At 38.9% G+C, this 17094-nt stretch overlaps 9 protein-coding genes and 1 non-coding gene across 10 annotated transcripts, besides 4 other annotated features; 7 read left to right on the top strand and 3 right to left on the bottom strand.

Annotated features, from left to right (window-relative positions):
* Positions 1–160: 160 nt before the first annotated feature.
* Positions 161–291: an origin of replication (ARS901; Autonomously Replicating Sequence).
* Positions 212–2416, bottom strand: THS1 (threonine--tRNA ligase THS1; the record flags this gene model as incomplete). The annotated part of the gene is made up of 1 exon (NM_001179428.3): positions 212–2416. The coding sequence occupies one exon, from the start codon at positions 2414–2416 to the stop codon at positions 212–214; it is 2205 nt and encodes a 734-aa protein (NP_116578.3).
* Positions 2417–2909: 493 nt separating this feature from the next.
* On the top strand, positions 2910–3992 carry AIR1 (TRAMP complex RNA-binding subunit; the record flags this gene model as incomplete). The annotated part of the gene is made up of 1 exon (NM_001179429.1): positions 2910–3992. One exon carries the CDS (start codon positions 2910–2912, stop codon positions 3990–3992), a length of 1083 nt encoding a protein of 360 aa, NP_012186.1.
* Positions 3993–4176: 184 nt separating this feature from the next.
* Positions 4177–4250, bottom strand: YNCI0005W. The gene has a single exon. It is a non-coding gene; the product is annotated as a tRNA-Ile (tRNA).
* A 17-nt stretch (positions 4251–4267) lies between these two features.
* Positions 4268–4607: a long terminal repeat (Ty3 LTR).
* Positions 4268–9695: a mobile genetic element (YILWTy3-1; Ty3 element, LTR retrotransposon of the Gypsy (Metaviridae) group; contains co-transcribed genes TYA Gag and TYB Pol, encoding proteins involved in structure and function of virus-like particles, flanked by two direct repeats; transposition is induced upon exposure to mating pheromone).
* YIL082W-A (gag-pol fusion protein) lies at positions 4783–9280 on the bottom strand (the record flags this gene model as incomplete). Its single annotated transcript, NM_001181434.4, is given in 1 exon segment — positions 4783–9280. Coding segments are annotated over 1 exon segment (4497 nt in total).
* Positions 9356–9695: a long terminal repeat (Ty3 LTR).
* A 566-nt stretch (positions 9696–10261) lies between these two features.
* CAB2 (phosphopantothenate--cysteine ligase CAB2) lies at positions 10262–11359 on the top strand (the record flags this gene model as incomplete). The annotated part of the gene is made up of 1 exon (NM_001179431.2): positions 10262–11359. The coding sequence occupies one exon, from the start codon at positions 10262–10264 to the stop codon at positions 11357–11359; it is 1098 nt and encodes a 365-aa protein (NP_012183.2).
* A 296-nt stretch (positions 11360–11655) lies between these two features.
* Positions 11656–12639, top strand: SDS3 (Sds3p; the record flags this gene model as incomplete). The annotated part of the gene is made up of 1 exon (NM_001179432.1): positions 11656–12639. One exon carries the CDS (start codon positions 11656–11658, stop codon positions 12637–12639), a length of 984 nt encoding a protein of 327 aa, NP_012182.1.
* A 232-nt stretch (positions 12640–12871) lies between these two features.
* KTR7 (putative mannosyltransferase) lies at positions 12872–14425 on the top strand (the record flags this gene model as incomplete). Its single annotated transcript, NM_001179433.3, has 1 exon — positions 12872–14425. The coding sequence occupies one exon, from the start codon at positions 12872–12874 to the stop codon at positions 14423–14425; it is 1554 nt and encodes a 517-aa protein (NP_012181.3).
* Positions 14426–14453: 28 nt separating this feature from the next.
* Positions 14454–14762, top strand: YIL086C (uncharacterized protein; the record flags this gene model as incomplete). Its single annotated transcript, NM_001348844.1, has 1 exon — positions 14454–14762. The coding sequence occupies one exon, from the start codon at positions 14454–14456 to the stop codon at positions 14760–14762; it is 309 nt and encodes a 102-aa protein (NP_001335784.1).
* A 33-nt stretch (positions 14763–14795) lies between these two features.
* On the top strand, positions 14796–15269 carry AIM19 (Aim19p; the record flags this gene model as incomplete). Its single annotated transcript, NM_001179435.3, has 1 exon — positions 14796–15269. One exon carries the CDS (start codon positions 14796–14798, stop codon positions 15267–15269), a length of 474 nt encoding a protein of 157 aa, NP_012179.3.
* Positions 15270–15511: 242 nt separating this feature from the next.
* On the top strand, positions 15512–16984 carry AVT7 (Avt7p; the record flags this gene model as incomplete). Its single annotated transcript, NM_001179436.1, has 1 exon — positions 15512–16984. One exon carries the CDS (start codon positions 15512–15514, stop codon positions 16982–16984), a length of 1473 nt encoding a protein of 490 aa, NP_012178.1.
* Between the last annotated feature and the right edge of the window lie 110 nt (positions 16985–17094).

Genomic DNA, 17094 nt, shown 5'->3' with positions numbered 1-17094 from the left:
AATTTGTTTTTATATATTCGTAACTTAAACACTGCCGGTGAACACCATCTGCATACCAAATTGCTTTCTTCCATATTGAATTCGCGCACATCTTATCGAAGGAAAAAAAAAGAAGAAATAGTTAATAGAGGTAAGATTCCTTCATCATACTCATTTTATTCTTTACAAAACATAAATTAAATAAGTCAAAATTTAACTACATAAAATCTCATTAAGCTAAGACGTTGTCACCTCTCTTTTCATCTTTCAAGTTACGCAACTGTTTCAAAACTTCTTCAACAGAAACAGTAGCATTTTTACCCTGTTGTTCCATAACGTCTCTGTTTCTAATGTTAACAGATTTTTCATTCATTTCTTGTTCACCAACAATAAAAATGAAGTTATATTTTAGCATTTGCCCGTTTCTGACCTTCTTTTGCAGAGTGTTACCGGTCAAATCGACATCGGCATAGAAGCCAGCATCGTGCAATTTGTTACGGACGTCTTCAGCATACCCTTGGTACTTGACACCAACTGGCACAACCAAAACTTGACGTGGTGATAACCAAAATGGCCATTTACCAGCAAAATGCTCGGTCAAAATGGCAGTCATTCTTTCAACAGACCCTAAAATGGCACGATGGATCATGACCGGTCTTTCGTAACTCTCGCTATCTTGATCTTTAGATTTAAATTCCAATTCGAACCTGTTTGGCAATTGGAAATCTAATTGGATGGTGGCACATTGATGCCATCTTCTTAAAGCGTCAGAAATCATAATGTCAATCTTTGGACCGTAGAAAGCACCATCACCAGCATTGATCTCCCAGTTACCACCCCATTTCTTTAAGGCAGATTCTAATTTTGATTCAGCGGCATCCCAGGTTTCGATCTTTCCAACGTACTTTTCTGGTCTAGTGGACAATTCCATCTTAAATTCAAATCCAAAAACGCCGTAAATGTATTGCAAAAAGTTGAAAATATTTTCAATTTCAGACTCAATTTGGTCATGGGTACAGAAGATATGAGCATCATCTTGTTGGAATCTTCTGACACGAGTCAAACCAGACAAGGCACCAGAAAATTCATTTCTGTGGATAACACCGAAGTCTGCAACTCTCCATGGCAATTCTCTATAAGAACGTTCTCTAGACTTGAACATCAAACAATGACCTGGACAGTTCATTGGTTTTAGACCGAAAGTTTCCTTCTCTACTTCGAAAGTAAACATGTTTTCCTTGTAATTGGCCCAGTGACCTGAGGTTTCCCACAATTTGGAGTTGTACATGTTTGGAGTGATGACTTCTTCGTAACCTCTCTTACGGTATTCGGTTCTCAACAAGTCAACCAAAGTGTTGTAAATTCTAGTACCATGAGGTAACCAAAAGCAAGAACCTGGGGACATTTCATTGAATAAGAATAATTCTTGTTCTTTACCAATCTTTCTGTGATCTCTCATAGAGGCTTCCGCCAAGAACTTCAAATGAGCATCCATTAATTTTTTGTCTGGAAAAGAGATACCGTAAACTCTTTGTAAAGAGTCGTTTGTCGCATCACCTAAGAAATAACAAGAAGAGTTCTTTAATAGTTTGAAAGCTTTGATACGCCCAGTATGTGGGATATGAGGGCCGACACATAGATCAATCAATTTACCGCAACGGTAGACGGTAGTAGCACCTCCATCTGGAACCTTTGTCTGTACCAAGTAAGTCTTATACTTCGAATAATGAAACATTTTCAAAAGATCTTCTTTGGACATGACCAATCTTTCAAATTTTTGCTTTTGCTTGATAACATTCTTGGCAACGCCTTCCAATCCTGGGAAATCAGCTTGGGAGACGGTTCTTTCTGGAGATTCAGATATATCTTTCATACTATCTCTAACAGCCATTTCATAAAAGAACCCATCATCAGTTGGAGGACCTAAACAAATATGGGCACCTAGGTGGCACTCACAAGATTCACCCAAGACGTGGGCAGACGAATGCCAAAAGACCTTCTTACCTTCGTCAGATTCGAAATCTAGCAGTTCTAATTTGATTTCTTCGTTGGCTTCGCCTTCAAATGGTCTATCTAAGTCCCATAATTGACCATTAACCTTAGAAATACATAACCTGTCTGCTAAAGATTTAGAAATTCCTTTGGCAATATCCATCGGAGTGGTTTCCCAAGAAGTGGCTTCCTTAACGGCTCCATCCTTCAAGACAATCTTCAATGGAACACGTGGCATAGAAGCAACTTTATCATTGTATTCCTTTTGTAATCTGTCAAACATTTCAATTCTTTCCTCGATGAAAGTTGGTTCAGGATCCAAGTACAAGGACTGTTGCTTGGATTTTTTGTTTTCTTTCTTATTTGGTTTTACGGCATCATTACTACTATCCTTGACAGACAGCTTTTTGACTTGCTCAGTGACACCTGCTTCACTAGCACTCATCTCCGTTTTATTTTCTTGCTCTGTTAGCTGTTAATTTTTCGTTAACCTGTAATCTTTCAGATGACACATCATTTAATGCACGATTTATCTAACTTTCTTTTGTTGCCATCGCAAGTATTTTTTTCAAGTGAAAATTCCTCGAAAAAAATTTTTTAGCAAGATAGCCGTATATGATGATTTATACATATCACAAGGTAAGAGTCATTTAAACAGTAAAAAGAAAGCGTTTGCGTCAGCATATACAATGGCACATCTGTAAATTCATTTATATATTATATGAAAATGTGACTTCAATATTTCTAAAGTGACTTCCATAGGCGCTTGTCCTTTGTCTTTGTTTCTTGCTACTGTTAAAGCTCATTGACAGGCTTTTCAATTTCTTGGTCCATGAAAAAATGAAAAATTACTAAAAATTAGCGATGCGATGAGTGGGAAAGGTCCAACATTCTCACATGAGGAATACAAAGGAAGCGGACCACGGAGCTAAGATATTATGTCGACATTGTTATCTGAGGTAGAAAGTATCGATACTTTGCCGTATGTGAAGGATACAACACCGACAGGAAGTGACTCGTCATCATTTAATAAATTATTGGCTCCTTCCATAGAGGATGTAGATGCTAACCCAGAGGAACTGAGGACTTTACGTGGCCAAGGACGGTATTTTGGAATAACAGATTATGACTCAAACGGTGCGATAATGGAGGCAGAGCCAAAGTGTAATAATTGTTCGCAAAGAGGTCATTTGAAAAGGAATTGTCCCCATGTGATATGTACTTACTGCGGGTTTATGGATGATCATTACTCACAACACTGCCCTAAGGCTATTATTTGCACTAATTGTAATGCAAACGGCCATTATAAATCACAGTGTCCTCATAAATGGAAGAAGGTGTTCTGCACGCTTTGCAATAGCAAAAGACACTCAAGAGAAAGATGTCCTAGTATTTGGAGATCTTATTTATTAAAAACAAAAGATGCTAACCAAGGTGACTTCGATTTTCAAACAGTTTTCTGTTATAACTGTGGGAATGCCGGTCATTTTGGCGATGACTGTGCTGAAAGAAGGTCATCGAGAGTGCCGAACACTGATGGAAGTGCATTTTGCGGTGATAACTTAGCCACAAAATTTAAACAACACTATTTTAACCAATTGAAAGACTATAAACGTGAAGCTTCACAAAGGCAACACTTTGATAACGAACATGAATTCAACCTGCTTGACTATGAATATAACGACGATGCATACGACCTCCCTGGCTCAAGGACTTATAGAGATAAAATGAAATGGAAGGGCAAAGTGCAGTCAACAAGGAACAAAAATAGTAGCAATAATAGATATGAAAGCAGTAATAACAGGAAGAAGAAGTCACCATTTAGCGCACAGAACTACAAAGTGACGAAAAATAAAAGAGTTCAGACACACCCCTTAGATTTCCCCAGAAGTAGCCAAAACAACAGAACGAACGATTATTCGAGCCAGTTCAGCTATAATAGGGACGACTTCCCCAAGGGTCCTAAGAATAAGAGGGGCCGATCATCTTCTAACAAAAGCCAAAGAAATGGCCGTTATTGAGATTATATGTGAGTTTTTTTAATTTTTTTTCCATTCTCATTGCAGCAAACATATATATGTTTATTTTATAGGGATTTTTTGTATCGATAGAGCAGTACAAAGCAAAAAAAAAGTACATTGTTGGAGTCTCGTATTTCTTACTTACTGTCTTAGCAGTAGTAGAAGAGATTTGTACAAAAAAATATGGTCTCTAGCGGGATCGAACCGCTGATCCCCGCGTTATTAGCACGGTGCCTTAACCAACTGGGCCAAGAGACCAGATATTTCATATGTTCTGTTGTATTACGGGCTCGAGTAATACCGGAGTGTCTTGACAATCCTAATATAAACAGTCTTAGGGAAGTAACCAGTTGTCAAAACAGTTTATCAGATTAATTCACGGAATGTTACTTATCTTATATATTATATAAAATATGAATCATACTAAGTGGTGGAAGCGCGGAATCTCGGATCTAAACTAATTGTTCAGGCATTTATACTTTGGGTAGTTCAGCTAGGGAAGGTCGGGTTTTGTCTCATGTTGTTCGTTTTGTTATAAGGTTGTTTCATATGTGTTTTATGAACGTTCAGGGTGACGTATTGTCATACTGACATATCTCATTTTGAGATACAACATCTTCCTCTCTCTCAGGGTTGTCTTGTGTTTCGTAGAGTTGTCTAAAGTTGGCTAATATTGATCTTCGTGTTCTTTCGGGAATTTGGCAAAATTCAGCTTCTGAGTATTCTACTGAAAGTGTTGGGTCTACGTCTTGCATGTGACATAAGTAAGTTTTGTGTGTAGTATCTATTCCTATGAGTGCAGTAACTTCGTGTGCTCTCTTAATTCTCTCAGTGGAGCTGATTGGTTTATTCTTTGGGTACGCGTCTGGACGGTATACAAACTTTTCAGGAATTGTACATTAATAACTCTGTGCTTTTTCTTGTGAGAGTTTAAATCTAGTTCGTAGGCGTTATCGTTTATTTTCTTAACAACTCGAAATGGTCCGACGTATATTTGTTGTACTTTCATATAAGCACCTTTCTTGAAGTATGCATCTCTATGCACTAATACGTGATCTCCTATGTTTAACAATAAGGGTTTACGTCTTTGATTGTTATTAGTTTCCATTTCGATTTGAGCGTGTTCTAGCTGTTCCTTCGTTTGGATGGTAAGGGCTTTGAGGTGTTTGGCAAGTTCTACGGCAGTAAAACTTCTTGCGTTGACTTCGTCATCTGACTTAATAGCAGGGGTATTCGGTAAATATCCTAAATCAATTTCAAATGGTGATTTTCCAAGTGTTCTAGTAGGTGTAGAGTTGTAAACAAATTCGATTTGTGGTAAATATACATGCCAATTCTGAATATTGGTTGAAACATAGGCTCTTAGTAACCTGTTTAATGTCTGTATCGTTCGTTCGGATTGTCCATCTGTTTGGGGGTGGTTCGCGGAAGACATTGTCGATTTTATTCCTAGTCTTTTCGTGAGTTCTTGGTATTTGTCGGCGGTCATACGGACATCTCTATCACTGGTTATTGTCCTGGGAAAACCATGATATGAAAAAATGTATCGAAAGAGTAAATCTATTAGTTGTGTTGCGTCTAAAGTTTTCCTTGTAGCTATGAAGTGAGCGCGTTTCGAGAAACGATCAACTACGACGAGGATCATATTCAAGTTATTTGATGTTGGGGGTAATCCTGTCACAAAATCCATTGATATATCAAGCCATCTTCCTTCTGCTATGGGGAGTGGTTGCAATAGTCCATGTAAGCGTGGACGGTGTGATTTTATTAGTTGACATTGTACGCAGGTCCTGATGTACTGTATGATCGAATGTTGTAGTTTCGGCCAATAGTAAATTGGGCTGATTTTCGCAAGGGTCACTGTTACACCGAAATGTCCTCCAAATAAGGTATGGTCATGATACAGTCTCATAACTGCGTTCTGTTGTTTTATTGGTACTACTAGTCGGTCTTGGTAATAGATCATTTCGTCTTCTAGGGAATAATTCTTTCGGAAGGTCTCTGATAGTTCGAGTTTCTTCTGGTAACTACGGAAGGCTGACATATCTTCAGGTGTGACGTTGTGTTGTGTCAATTCTTTCATATGAATTAAGACAGCACTACATAATGGGTCTGATTTGTAGTAAGATTTCCAGCTTTCTGTGTCGATAGGTCGGGATGTTTCGGGGGTTATAGTATATATGGCACGGGATATGGCATCTGCGACAACGTTCTTGGGTCCAGCTAAGTATTCTAAGGTGAAGTCATATGTGGCTAGGTCATCTAACCAGCGTTGCACGCGTCGTGCGGGTTCGTTCTTGTTTTGTAATGATAACAAACTAATGTGGTCTGTTCTTAACGTGAAATGCTTTCCGTGAAGCATATATCGGAAGTGGTGGAGTGCTTTGATAATTCCAAGTAGTTCTAATTCGCCAGCAGGATAGTTTTTCTGGGCACTCTCTAAGGATTTAGAGAAGTAACCGACGACACCAACAAGTTTGTTCTTGTTGTCGACTTCTTCTAGAACAGCACCAATGCCGTCTTTTGAGGCGTCTGTTGTAAGTCGGTAGTTTGCTTTGTTGTTGAATGGTACTAGGACGGGGGAGTTACACAAGGCGGCTTTTAGTTTCTCAATTGCCTTGTCTTGTTTTTCTGTCCATTGACTTTTGTCACAAATAAACAGTTGGATTGGCTGTGCAATCTTGGAGCAATTCGGAATGAATCGTCTGTAGTAATTAATCATTCCTAAAAATCTCTGTGCTTGTTTTACTGTTTTAGGCGTCGGAAAGTCTCGGATTGCTGCACATTTGTGCTGTAGTGGAGCTATTTTCTGGATTCCAATACTATAGCCTAAAAACTCAGTTTCTTCAGATGCAAATTTACATTTTTTCTTCTTAACAATGAGGTTCTCGTTCTTTAATCTTTCTAGTACCGTGTCTAAATGTTTCCAATGTTCTTCTGGAGATTCGGAGAAGATTAATATATCATCAAGGTAAACATTGACGAATCTCAGGTCTCTAAATGTATCAGCCATGTATCTTGCGAATGTACTAGGTGCATTGACTAAGCCAAATGGCATGACGGTATATTCATACTTACCGGATGGGGTGACAAAGGCGGTTTTGTAGCGGTCTTTGGGTTCCATCGGGATCTGGTGGTAACCACTATGCAAATCTAGCGTGGTAAATATCTGGGCATTTCCAATACGGCTCAATAGGTTGTCGATTCTGGGTAATGGGAATGGGTCGGAGATGGTAGCTTTGTTCAGGGTGCGGTAATCGACGCAGAGTCGGAAGGTACCGTCTTTCTTCGGGACGAGGACTACAGGGGAGCTGCAGGGCGACTTTGAGGGAACAATGAACTTGTTATCGAGCAGTTTTTGAACTATTTTGTTGATTTCTTGTTCATTCTTTTCTGTAACATGGTATGGCTGTAGTCGAGGTAGTCTTGCGCCAGGTTTAATTTCAATATCATGTTTTACGGGGATGTTGTTAATGTCGGCAGGTCTTGGTGGGAGATCATTACGTATGATCTCTCTATACTTCTGTTGTAACCAAACTGGCAAAGTGCAAAAGGTGTCCTTATTGCTGTGATCAGTAGCATTAGGTTCTACACTCTGAATGGTTGAGACAACGTTGGAGTATTTTCCATCCTCTTCTAGGATGCTCGCTTCTTCAGGTATCGGGAATTGCGCAAATGTACTTTGAGTACTACCTGGGTTATCAAGGGTCGTAAGCGGGTCAATTGCTGCAGGAGTAGTGGTTGCAAGAGACAGGGTTTTGGTTCTGGAGTCACCACGATTACCAGCGGATTTCGGGTCAGTTGCTTCGAGAATGGTGGGGGCAAGAGACAGTTTTGTGTTTCTGGGGTTACCACGATTACCAGCGGATTTCGGGTCAGTTGCTTCGAGAATGGTGGGGGCAAAAGACAGTTTTATGTTTCTGGGGTTACCACGATTACCAGCGGAGTAGGTTCTAACGTTATTAACGGTTTCGGAGCGATAAGTCTTGGGCTTTAAGGAGTCGGGGCTCTCTCTGGTATTCAGTACTGTGTGCAGGATTTTCGGGTAGCGGCGTAAGATTGGATTTCCAATTAACAATTGGTAGTCCATGTTATCCAGTATGTACGCGGCTAAAGTTATCTGCAGGTCATTGATTTTGAGGTCAATGGTGACTGCTTCGGATGTAACGGCGGATTTGGTGGCTACGAATCCTCTAAAACGGAGTGGAGGGGTCTCGTAGATTTCGTATTTGAGAAGTTCTACAATATCTCTTCGGATAAATGACGTGGGTGATCCACTGTCAAACAGGGTTTTTACTTTCGTGTTTTGTATTTTTATGGTTTTTTCGGCGGTATTGTCCATCTCGGGGATGGCGATATAGTGTACAATTGGTAAGGTTTTGATAAAAAGAGTTTGTTGGTCTTTTGATTCGAGTTCAAGATCGGTTAGAACTCGCCTTACGTGCTCTACATTCGTTCAGGCGATGTCCCTCTTTCTTACAATAGAAGCATAGCCGATTTTTTATACATTCTTCTCTGGATGCGTTGTTATTTCTCCTGTTTCGATGATTTGACATTGGTTTATTGTAAGATCTTCTTGTCCTTACGGTGTGGACGTATCTATTCTGGGTCAGATTATCTTCTGAATCATAGTCAGAGTCGTATTCTTCTTGTAAGTGGGTTGTGGCACCGATGATAGTGTCTCCATCAGCATCAAGTTCGAATCCTGGGAAGAATCTTTCAGTTAGTGCGGTTGTCTGGTAAGCCTCTTCCATGGCGTCTTTTAATGTCTCTGGTTTGTGCATTCTGACAATATTATAGGTTTCCTTTGTCAATAGCCTAGTATATGTCATTATGGCAGCTTTTTCGGTCATGAAGTCTGGTGGCATTCTGTCCCAAATCTTTCTGAATCGTTGGTTGAGACGCTCAATACCAAGTTTAGCTTCGGAAAGTTGCGTGATTGCATTAAAGATTTTATTGATATCTGGTGGCTTATAGAAATGTTGATATAATCCTTGTATGAATGTGTCGAATGTTATTTCAAGTATACCTTGTTCTTGTACAAAATCATTAGCCCACTGAGCAGCGGGGTTTAATAAATGTCTTCTGCAGTACACAATACGACTGGCATCATTCGGCCAAGATATCATAGACATGTTTAGCATTATTTCGGAGATAAAGTTTTTCAGTTTATGCGAGTCATTTCTACCTCTGAAGGTCAAAGATGGTTGGATCGGGAAGTTAGGAAGGCATTCTACTGGGAGTTTTGGATAATTTCCTCCTCCTGGGATTTGATCCATAAAGCTCATACTGGGGTGTGGTGTAGCTAGGTTCGGCTTTTCGATGGTTCGTTTGAACAATTAGTAACCTTTAACGCTACCAGGTGTTGTATTACGGGCTCGAGTAATACCGGAGTGTCTTGACAATCCTAATATAAACAGTCTTAGGGAAGTAACCAGTTGTCAAAACAGTTTATCAGATTAATTCACGGAATGTTACTTATCTTATATATTATATAAAATATGAATCATACTAAGTGGTGGAAGCGCGGAATCTCGGATCTAAACTAATTGTTCAGGCATTTATACTTTGGGTAGTTCAGCTAGGGAAGGTCGGGTTTTGTCTCATGTTGTTCGTTTTGTTATAAGGTTGTTTCATATGTGTTTTATGAACGTTCAGGGTGACGTATTGTCATACTGACATATCTCATTTTGAGATACAACATGTTCCATGATATGGAAAAACGTATACCAGTGCTACAAACCCTGTTAACAATTAAATTCTTATTACTTCTTGCACAAAGATGCTAACACTTTACAGCTTTGAAAGTAACAGGAAGAAGTGATGCTGTGACAATTAACAGGGTATTTTTTTTTTCACTTCTACTTAAATCGGAGTTACAATTTATGATAAAAAAATCAAGAAAAAAACCTGATTATGCTAAGAAAGTAGAGGCGACGATGACCACCTATGGCCTAACCTAACTATGAACAGATGGTAGGCTCTAAATTGCGTGCCTGAAATCTGCGGATTTGATATGTAGGCGATGTTTTGGGTATTTTCCACCAACTTTATTGGCAAGGGAAGAATTCGATGACCCGAATTCGCCAAACGACAAAAACTGGAGGAGTGACCTATTGTTAACGTTTTTTTTTTTTTTTTAAAGGCATTGTCATCAACAGGACATCTGTATAAGAGGCTAAGACAATTACGCACACAACGCTTTTATTAGTTGTCATAAACTGTGTAGATTAGCAGCAGACACTCCTTTTTTTCTTCATACTATAGCAATGCCACCTCTACCCGTGCTCAACAGACCTCAAATTCATACGTCTGTTACTGAAATAAGTCATGCAATTGATCGTACAATCAAGGAAGAGCTCTTTCCCGTTGCCTACACTACTGAAGAAGAGCAATATTTCAAAACTAACCCTAAACCTGCCTATATCGATGAATTGATTAAGGACGCTAAAGAGTTTATTGATTTGCAGTATTCCCTGAAAAGGAACAAAATAGTTCTTATCACCTCTGGTGGTACTACTGTTCCATTGGAAAACAATACAGTACGTTTTATCGATAATTTTTCTGCAGGTACTCGTGGTGCATCGAGTGCTGAACAGTTCTTAGCGAACGGATATAGTGTTATTTTCTTACATAGGGAATTCTCATTAACTCCGTATAATAGGTCCTTCTCCCATAGCATTAATACTTTATTCTTGGACTACATTGATTCTGAAGGTAAAATCAAACCTGAATTTGCTGAGAATGTTTTGAAGAACAAAAAGCTTTATGACAAGTATATGGAGAAAGAGGAGAAACTACTTTTACTACCATTCACCACGGTCAACCAATACTTATGGTCACTGAAAAGTATAGCCAAGCTATTGAATAATAGTGGTTGCTTGTTTTATTTAGCTGCTGCTGTCAGTGATTTTTTTGTTCCATATTCAAGACTACCTCAGCACAAGATTCAATCAGGAGACAACGGTAAGATGGGAGCAAATAATGACACTGAAGGTACAACTAGGACTACGCCTGATGGTAAACTGATTGTGAATCTTGACCCTGTCCCTAAGTTTTTGAGAAGATTAGTGGAATCATGGGCCACTCAAGCGATGATCGTTTCGTTCAAATTAGAAACTGATGAATCCATGCTGCTTTACAAATGTACACAAGCCCTGGATAGATACAACCATCAACTGGTTATCGGAAACCTTTTACAGACAAGAAACAAACAGGTCATTTTCGTATCCCCTGAAAACAGAAAGGGAGATTGGGTACGTTTGGATGAAAAACACCATAGCATTGAAGAGATGATAATCCCAGAAGTCATCGCACGCCATGACAAATGGGTGGCGCATTCGAAAACTAAGCTAGCTACGAAATAAAACATAGCTCTTGTCTGTAATCAAAAAAATTTGCGTCAAAAAAAAAAATTAGATGTATGTAAACCTTTTTATTGAACTGAAAATTTATCTTTTATCAAATCTTTTTCTTCTATGCCTTAATTATGTTTTCAGGTATCTTTTTTCTCATTATTTAATTTAGCTTATGTATTGATCATTTCGCTTGAGATTTCAGGAAGAAAAAACGCAAACAATTTTTCAGCTAAAATGAACCCTTGGAAAAGCTTTAAGAGAACAAGAGAAACTGTAGAGCTCAGTGTGCATTGTCTTCAAGATTGATGGCTATTCAAAAGGTTAGTAACAAGGACTTGTCCCGCAAGGACAAAAGAAGATTTAATATCGAATCTAAAGTTAATAAGATTTATCAAAATTTTTACTCAGAAAGAGATAATCAATATAAAGATAGACTGACAGCATTGCAAACGGATTTAACTTCTCTGCATCAAGGTGATAATGGCCAATATGCCCGCCAAGTACGAGATTTGGAGGAAGAAAGAGATCTAGAGTTAGTCAGGTTGCGCCTGTTTGAAGAGTACCGTGTTTCTCGTTCCGGTATCGAATTTCAAGAAGATATTGAAAAGGCTAAGGCTGAACACGAGAAACTCATTAAATTATGCAAAGAAAGACTGTATTCGTCTATAGAGCAAAAAATAAAGAAATTACAGGAGGAGAGGTTACTAATGGATGTGGCCAATGTGCACTCCTATGCCATGAATTATAGCAGACCGCAATACCAGAAGAACACGAGAAGTCACACAGTAAGTGGTTGGGATTCTTCGTCCAACGAATATGGAAGAGATACAGCAAACGAAAGTGCTACTGACACGGGAGCTGGAAACGATAGAAGAACGCTAAGGAGAAGGAATGCTTCTAAAGACACGAGAGGTAACAACAACAATCAAGATGAATCTGATTTTCAAACTGGTAATGGTTCTGGAAGTAATGGCCATGGTTCTAGACAAGGGTCGCAATTCCCCCATTTCAACAACCTAACCTACAAGTCAGGCATGAACTCTGACTCAGATTTTCTACAAGGTATAAATGAAGGTACTGATCTATATGCATTTTTGTTTGGCGAAAAGAACCCCAAAGACAATGCTAATGGGAATGAAAAGAAAAAAAACCGTGGTGCTCAACGATATTCCACCAAAACAGCTCCACCTTTACAGTCTTTGAAACCAGATGAGGTCACAGAGGATATTTCCTTGATCAGAGAATTAACAGGTCAGCCTCCGGCTCCTTTCAGACTAAGGTCTGACTAATTTATTTTATGCTGCAAACCTTCCACTTTAACTTTGTATTATATTACATTAGATGGTTATATTTCAATGTGAGCTCTTTTTGTTTTTGCTTTCTTTTCTCGGATACAAGTGGAAAACGAAAAAAAAAAATTGGCTAAAATTTACTGTATACATCAGGCTAACAATCTGTGATTATAGGCACAGTTGTACCAAAGAAGGGCTAGAATATACATCATAATTAGATGCAATTAGCATGGCTATAAGATTGAATCCAAAAGTCAGAAGGTTCTTGCTGGATAAGTGTCGACAAAAACGATATGGTTTCCTCTTTTTAGGATGTATCTTCGCCATACTTTACTGTATGGGGACCTGGCCATTTTTCGCAAAAGATATTGTACATGATCCAAATAATTTGCCTTATTCCTTACAGGATTATTCGACTGACAAAGACGAGCCATTTTTCCGGGGCTGCACTGATACAAAGCTGTACTTGCAAAATCCTGCTTACTCCAAAATGAACGCATCTTTCGTTATGCTAACGAGAAACGAAGAAATAGAAGACGTACTGAAAACTATGAGAAGTATAGAGGGCCATTTCAATAAGTGGTTCAAATATCCGTACGTTTTCTTGAATGATGACCCCTTTACAGATCATTTTAAGGACCAAATTCAAGCTGCAACTAATGCCACTGTAGAGTTTGGCACTGTTGATGAAATTATGTGGGAGTTTCCTGCTAAGGTTCGTAATTCATTGCAGTTTAAGGCTTCATTAGAAGACCAAAACGATCGCGGTATAATGTATGGTAATATGGAATCATATCACAAGATGTGTCGATTTTACTCCGGGATCTTTTATAAACATCCATTAGTTTCCAAGTATGAATGGTATTGGAGAATAGAACCTGATGTGGACTTTTTTTGTGACATCTCGTATGATCCCTTTTTCGAGATGGCCAAACATAACAAGAAATATGGGTTTACCGTACTTATAACTGAACTGTACTGGACTGTCCCCAACTTGTTCAGAACAACCAAAAGCTTTATAAAAAAAACGGCAGGTTTAAAGGAAAATCTCGGCACGTTGTGGAAATTATTTACATTTAATTATAATATTCTAGATACAGATGATGAAGAAATTTCTAGGTGGGTCAATTTTCCCTGGGATGCAAAGCCAAAGTTGACAGAAAAGTTGATGGTAGACTTTTTGCTAGAGAATCATGGTCAAGTCAATAATGAGGAAGATTTGGAAGGTATACAATATCTCGTTGAAAGGGCCCGCTCTAAGGTGCCAATGCTAGAGGATTCCCTTGAAGGGGAAGATTACAATTTGTGTCATTTTTGGAGTAACTTTGAAATTGCCCGCGTTGATTTATTCGACAATGAGATCTATAACGCCTATTTTAAATTTTTGGAAGAGTCTGGAGGTTTCTGGACTGAAAGGTGGGGTGACGCGCCAATTCATTCAATTGGGTTGGGAATGACCTTGGATCTAGAAGACGTTCATTATTTCAGAGACATTGGTTATAGACACTCATCGCTGCAGCATTGTCCGAAGAATGCCTTACAAAGCCAAGAAAATCTCAACACTTTCGATGAAGGTTATAACTTCGGATGTGGATGTCGATGCGTGTGCCCCAAGAAAGGTGAAGACATCGAAGACCACTCCACCCCTTGCATGGATATTTTTTTTGAATTGCTTCACGGCAGGGAATATGAGAAGGAATTCCCTGGTTGTTACAAGCCCTCCATAAAGGACAAAGACGTGATTGAAGAGATCAGAAGAGAAAATTTTAGAGTAATTGAATAGATACAGTGTTTTCTATACATTTATACGTATGAACAAAATTATAAAAGAGTCTACCAACTTCTCCAGATATCTACGAACTGGCGGTGTACTCAACAGTCTTCGGACCACATCTAAGTTTGTTTACATTAATAACAATTCATATTTAACTCATGGAGGTTTTGATGGCAATGTAGCTACTATTTTCAATATTTCAGAATTCAATTACATCAATTCTTCGGCCAAGGGGTCACTTCTAACTTATAAAAGCATTACCTTCTTTTGTCCAAGATATTTCAAGAAACGGCCTTTAGGGAGACATGCGAAGGGAAAAGGCAAATCTGACGAAAAGATTCTATAAACTACGATTTCCAATATACTTAACACACAAGAAATGTCTGCTAAACCCGCTACTGACGATGCCAAAGATGAACTTCTATCACCATTTCGCCGGCTATATGCATTGACAAGGACACCTTATCCTGCGCTCGCAAACGCAGCACTATTAGCATCCACTCCGGTGCTATCCCCAAGCTTTAAAGTGCCTCCAACGCAATCTCCTGCCCTCTCGATACCAATGTCTAGGGTATTCTCTAAATCTTCTACTGCCAGAATCGGTATAACTACTAAAACCGCCCTTTTCTTTTCTACAATGCAAGCTATAGGTGCATACATGATCTATGACAACGACTTGGAAAATGGGGCTGGCTTCATTGCTACATGGTCCGCCTTATATTTGATTGTAGGGGGCAAGAAGTCCTTTAGTGCGTTAAGATATGGAAGAACTTGGCCGTTGGTGCTATCCTCGGTTTCATTGGCCAACGCAGTCCTTTATGGCCAACGGTTCCTTGCTACCGGATTCCAGTGATGCTTACATCTATTAATGTCTTAATATTTAATTTTGTATCCTCTGTATTATCTGTATGAACCACGTGACTTAACATGAATGGATTTGCTTCCACATCTTTCACCTCTTATCATACGTTCATAACTTCTTCATCCGAAGTCAGATTTGACCCTCAAATAGATAAGACGCCAAGAACAAGCGTCAACGGAAAGGCGAATTCTACAATCAGGACATAGCATCAAAGAGAAAAGGAATTCTAAGGTATGGAGGCTACATCAAGTGCTCTTTCGTCTACGGCGAATCTCGTTAAGACAATAGTTGGCGCTGGTACACTTGCCATTCCGTACAGTTTTAAAAGCGATGGTGTTCTGGTAGGGGTTATTCTTACATTATTGGCGGCGGTAACATCCGGTCTGGGTCTCTTTGTGCTATCGAAATGTTCCAAGACCTTAATTAATCCAAGAAACTCTTCTTTCTTCACATTATGCATGCTCACCTATCCCACTTTGGCCCCAATTTTTGATTTGGCAATGATAGTTCAATGCTTTGGTGTGGGCTTAAGTTACTTAGTTCTTATTGGTGATCTCTTTCCAGGACTGTTTGGTGGTGAAAGAAATTATTGGATAATTGCATCAGCTGTAATCATCATTCCCCTATGTTTAGTGAAGAAACTAGATCAATTGAAGTATTCTAGTATTCTAGGTCTTTTCGCGCTAGCATACATATCAATTCTGGTGTTCAGTCATTTTGTGTTTGAGCTGGGAAAGGGTGAATTAACAAATATATTAAGAAATGACATATGCTGGTGGAAAATTCACGACTTTAAAGGATTATTATCAACTTTTAGCATTATAATTTTTGCTTTTACGGGATCAATGAACCTATTCCCCATGATAAATGAATTAAAAGACAACAGCATGGAAAATATCACTTTCGTTATCAATAATTCGATATCCTTATCAACAGCACTATTTTTGATCGTTGGTTTATCAGGATATTTAACCTTCGGTAATGAAACCTTGGGTAATTTAATGTTGAACTACGATCCTAACTCAATTTGGATAGTAATTGGCAAATTCTGTCTTGGCTCAATGTTAATTCTTTCCTTCCCGCTTCTCTTTCATCCGCTGCGCATAGCAGTTAACAATGTCATCATCTGGATTGAGATCACTTATGGTGGGGCAAATCCCGAAGAGGACCCACAAGTTTCGGAATACACTCGTGCTTCCAACCTAAGACCAATTAGCATGACTGTGGAAGATCCAGCCCAGCCCAGTGATGCACTAGACGCAACTTCTTATAACGAGCAAGAATGTTTACTACCTAACGGGAACTTTGATAATGGTTCAATTGAAAGTCAAGAGAACAATAATGATGAAAGAGGGACTATGGCGGTCGCCGGGGATAACGAGCATCATGCGCCATTTGTTAAGTCTAGATTTTACTGGATTACTGCATTATTACTAATAAGCATGTATACCTTGGCGTTGTCTGTCCAGTCATTTGCACTGGTTCTTTCATTTGTAGGGGCTACAGGTTCAACGTCTATTTCATTCACTTTACCTGGATTATTAGGTTACAAATTAATAGGCTTGGATTCTTTGGCTATTGGGAAGATGATTCCACCAAAAGATAGATTTTACAAAAGGTGCAGCTTATTGCTAGTCTTCTACGGACTATCTGTGATGTTTTTGTCATTGTATGTAACTGTATTCAACCGTTCAGATGAAGCCTAAATGGACCAATAGTCATGCAAGAGAAGTATAAAACAGTATATAGTAAATAGTAAATAGAATCAGAGACAGCAGACTCAAAGTTTTATGCTTAACGCGATCATCGACTAGTT

This window comes from Saccharomyces cerevisiae, chromosome IX, assembly GCF_000146045.2.
Source record: "Saccharomyces cerevisiae S288C chromosome IX, complete sequence".
In the NCBI taxonomy this organism is placed as follows: Eukaryota; Fungi; Ascomycota; class Saccharomycetes; order Saccharomycetales; family Saccharomycetaceae; genus Saccharomyces; species Saccharomyces cerevisiae.
This window is presented reverse-complemented; position numbering and strand designations above follow the sequence as displayed.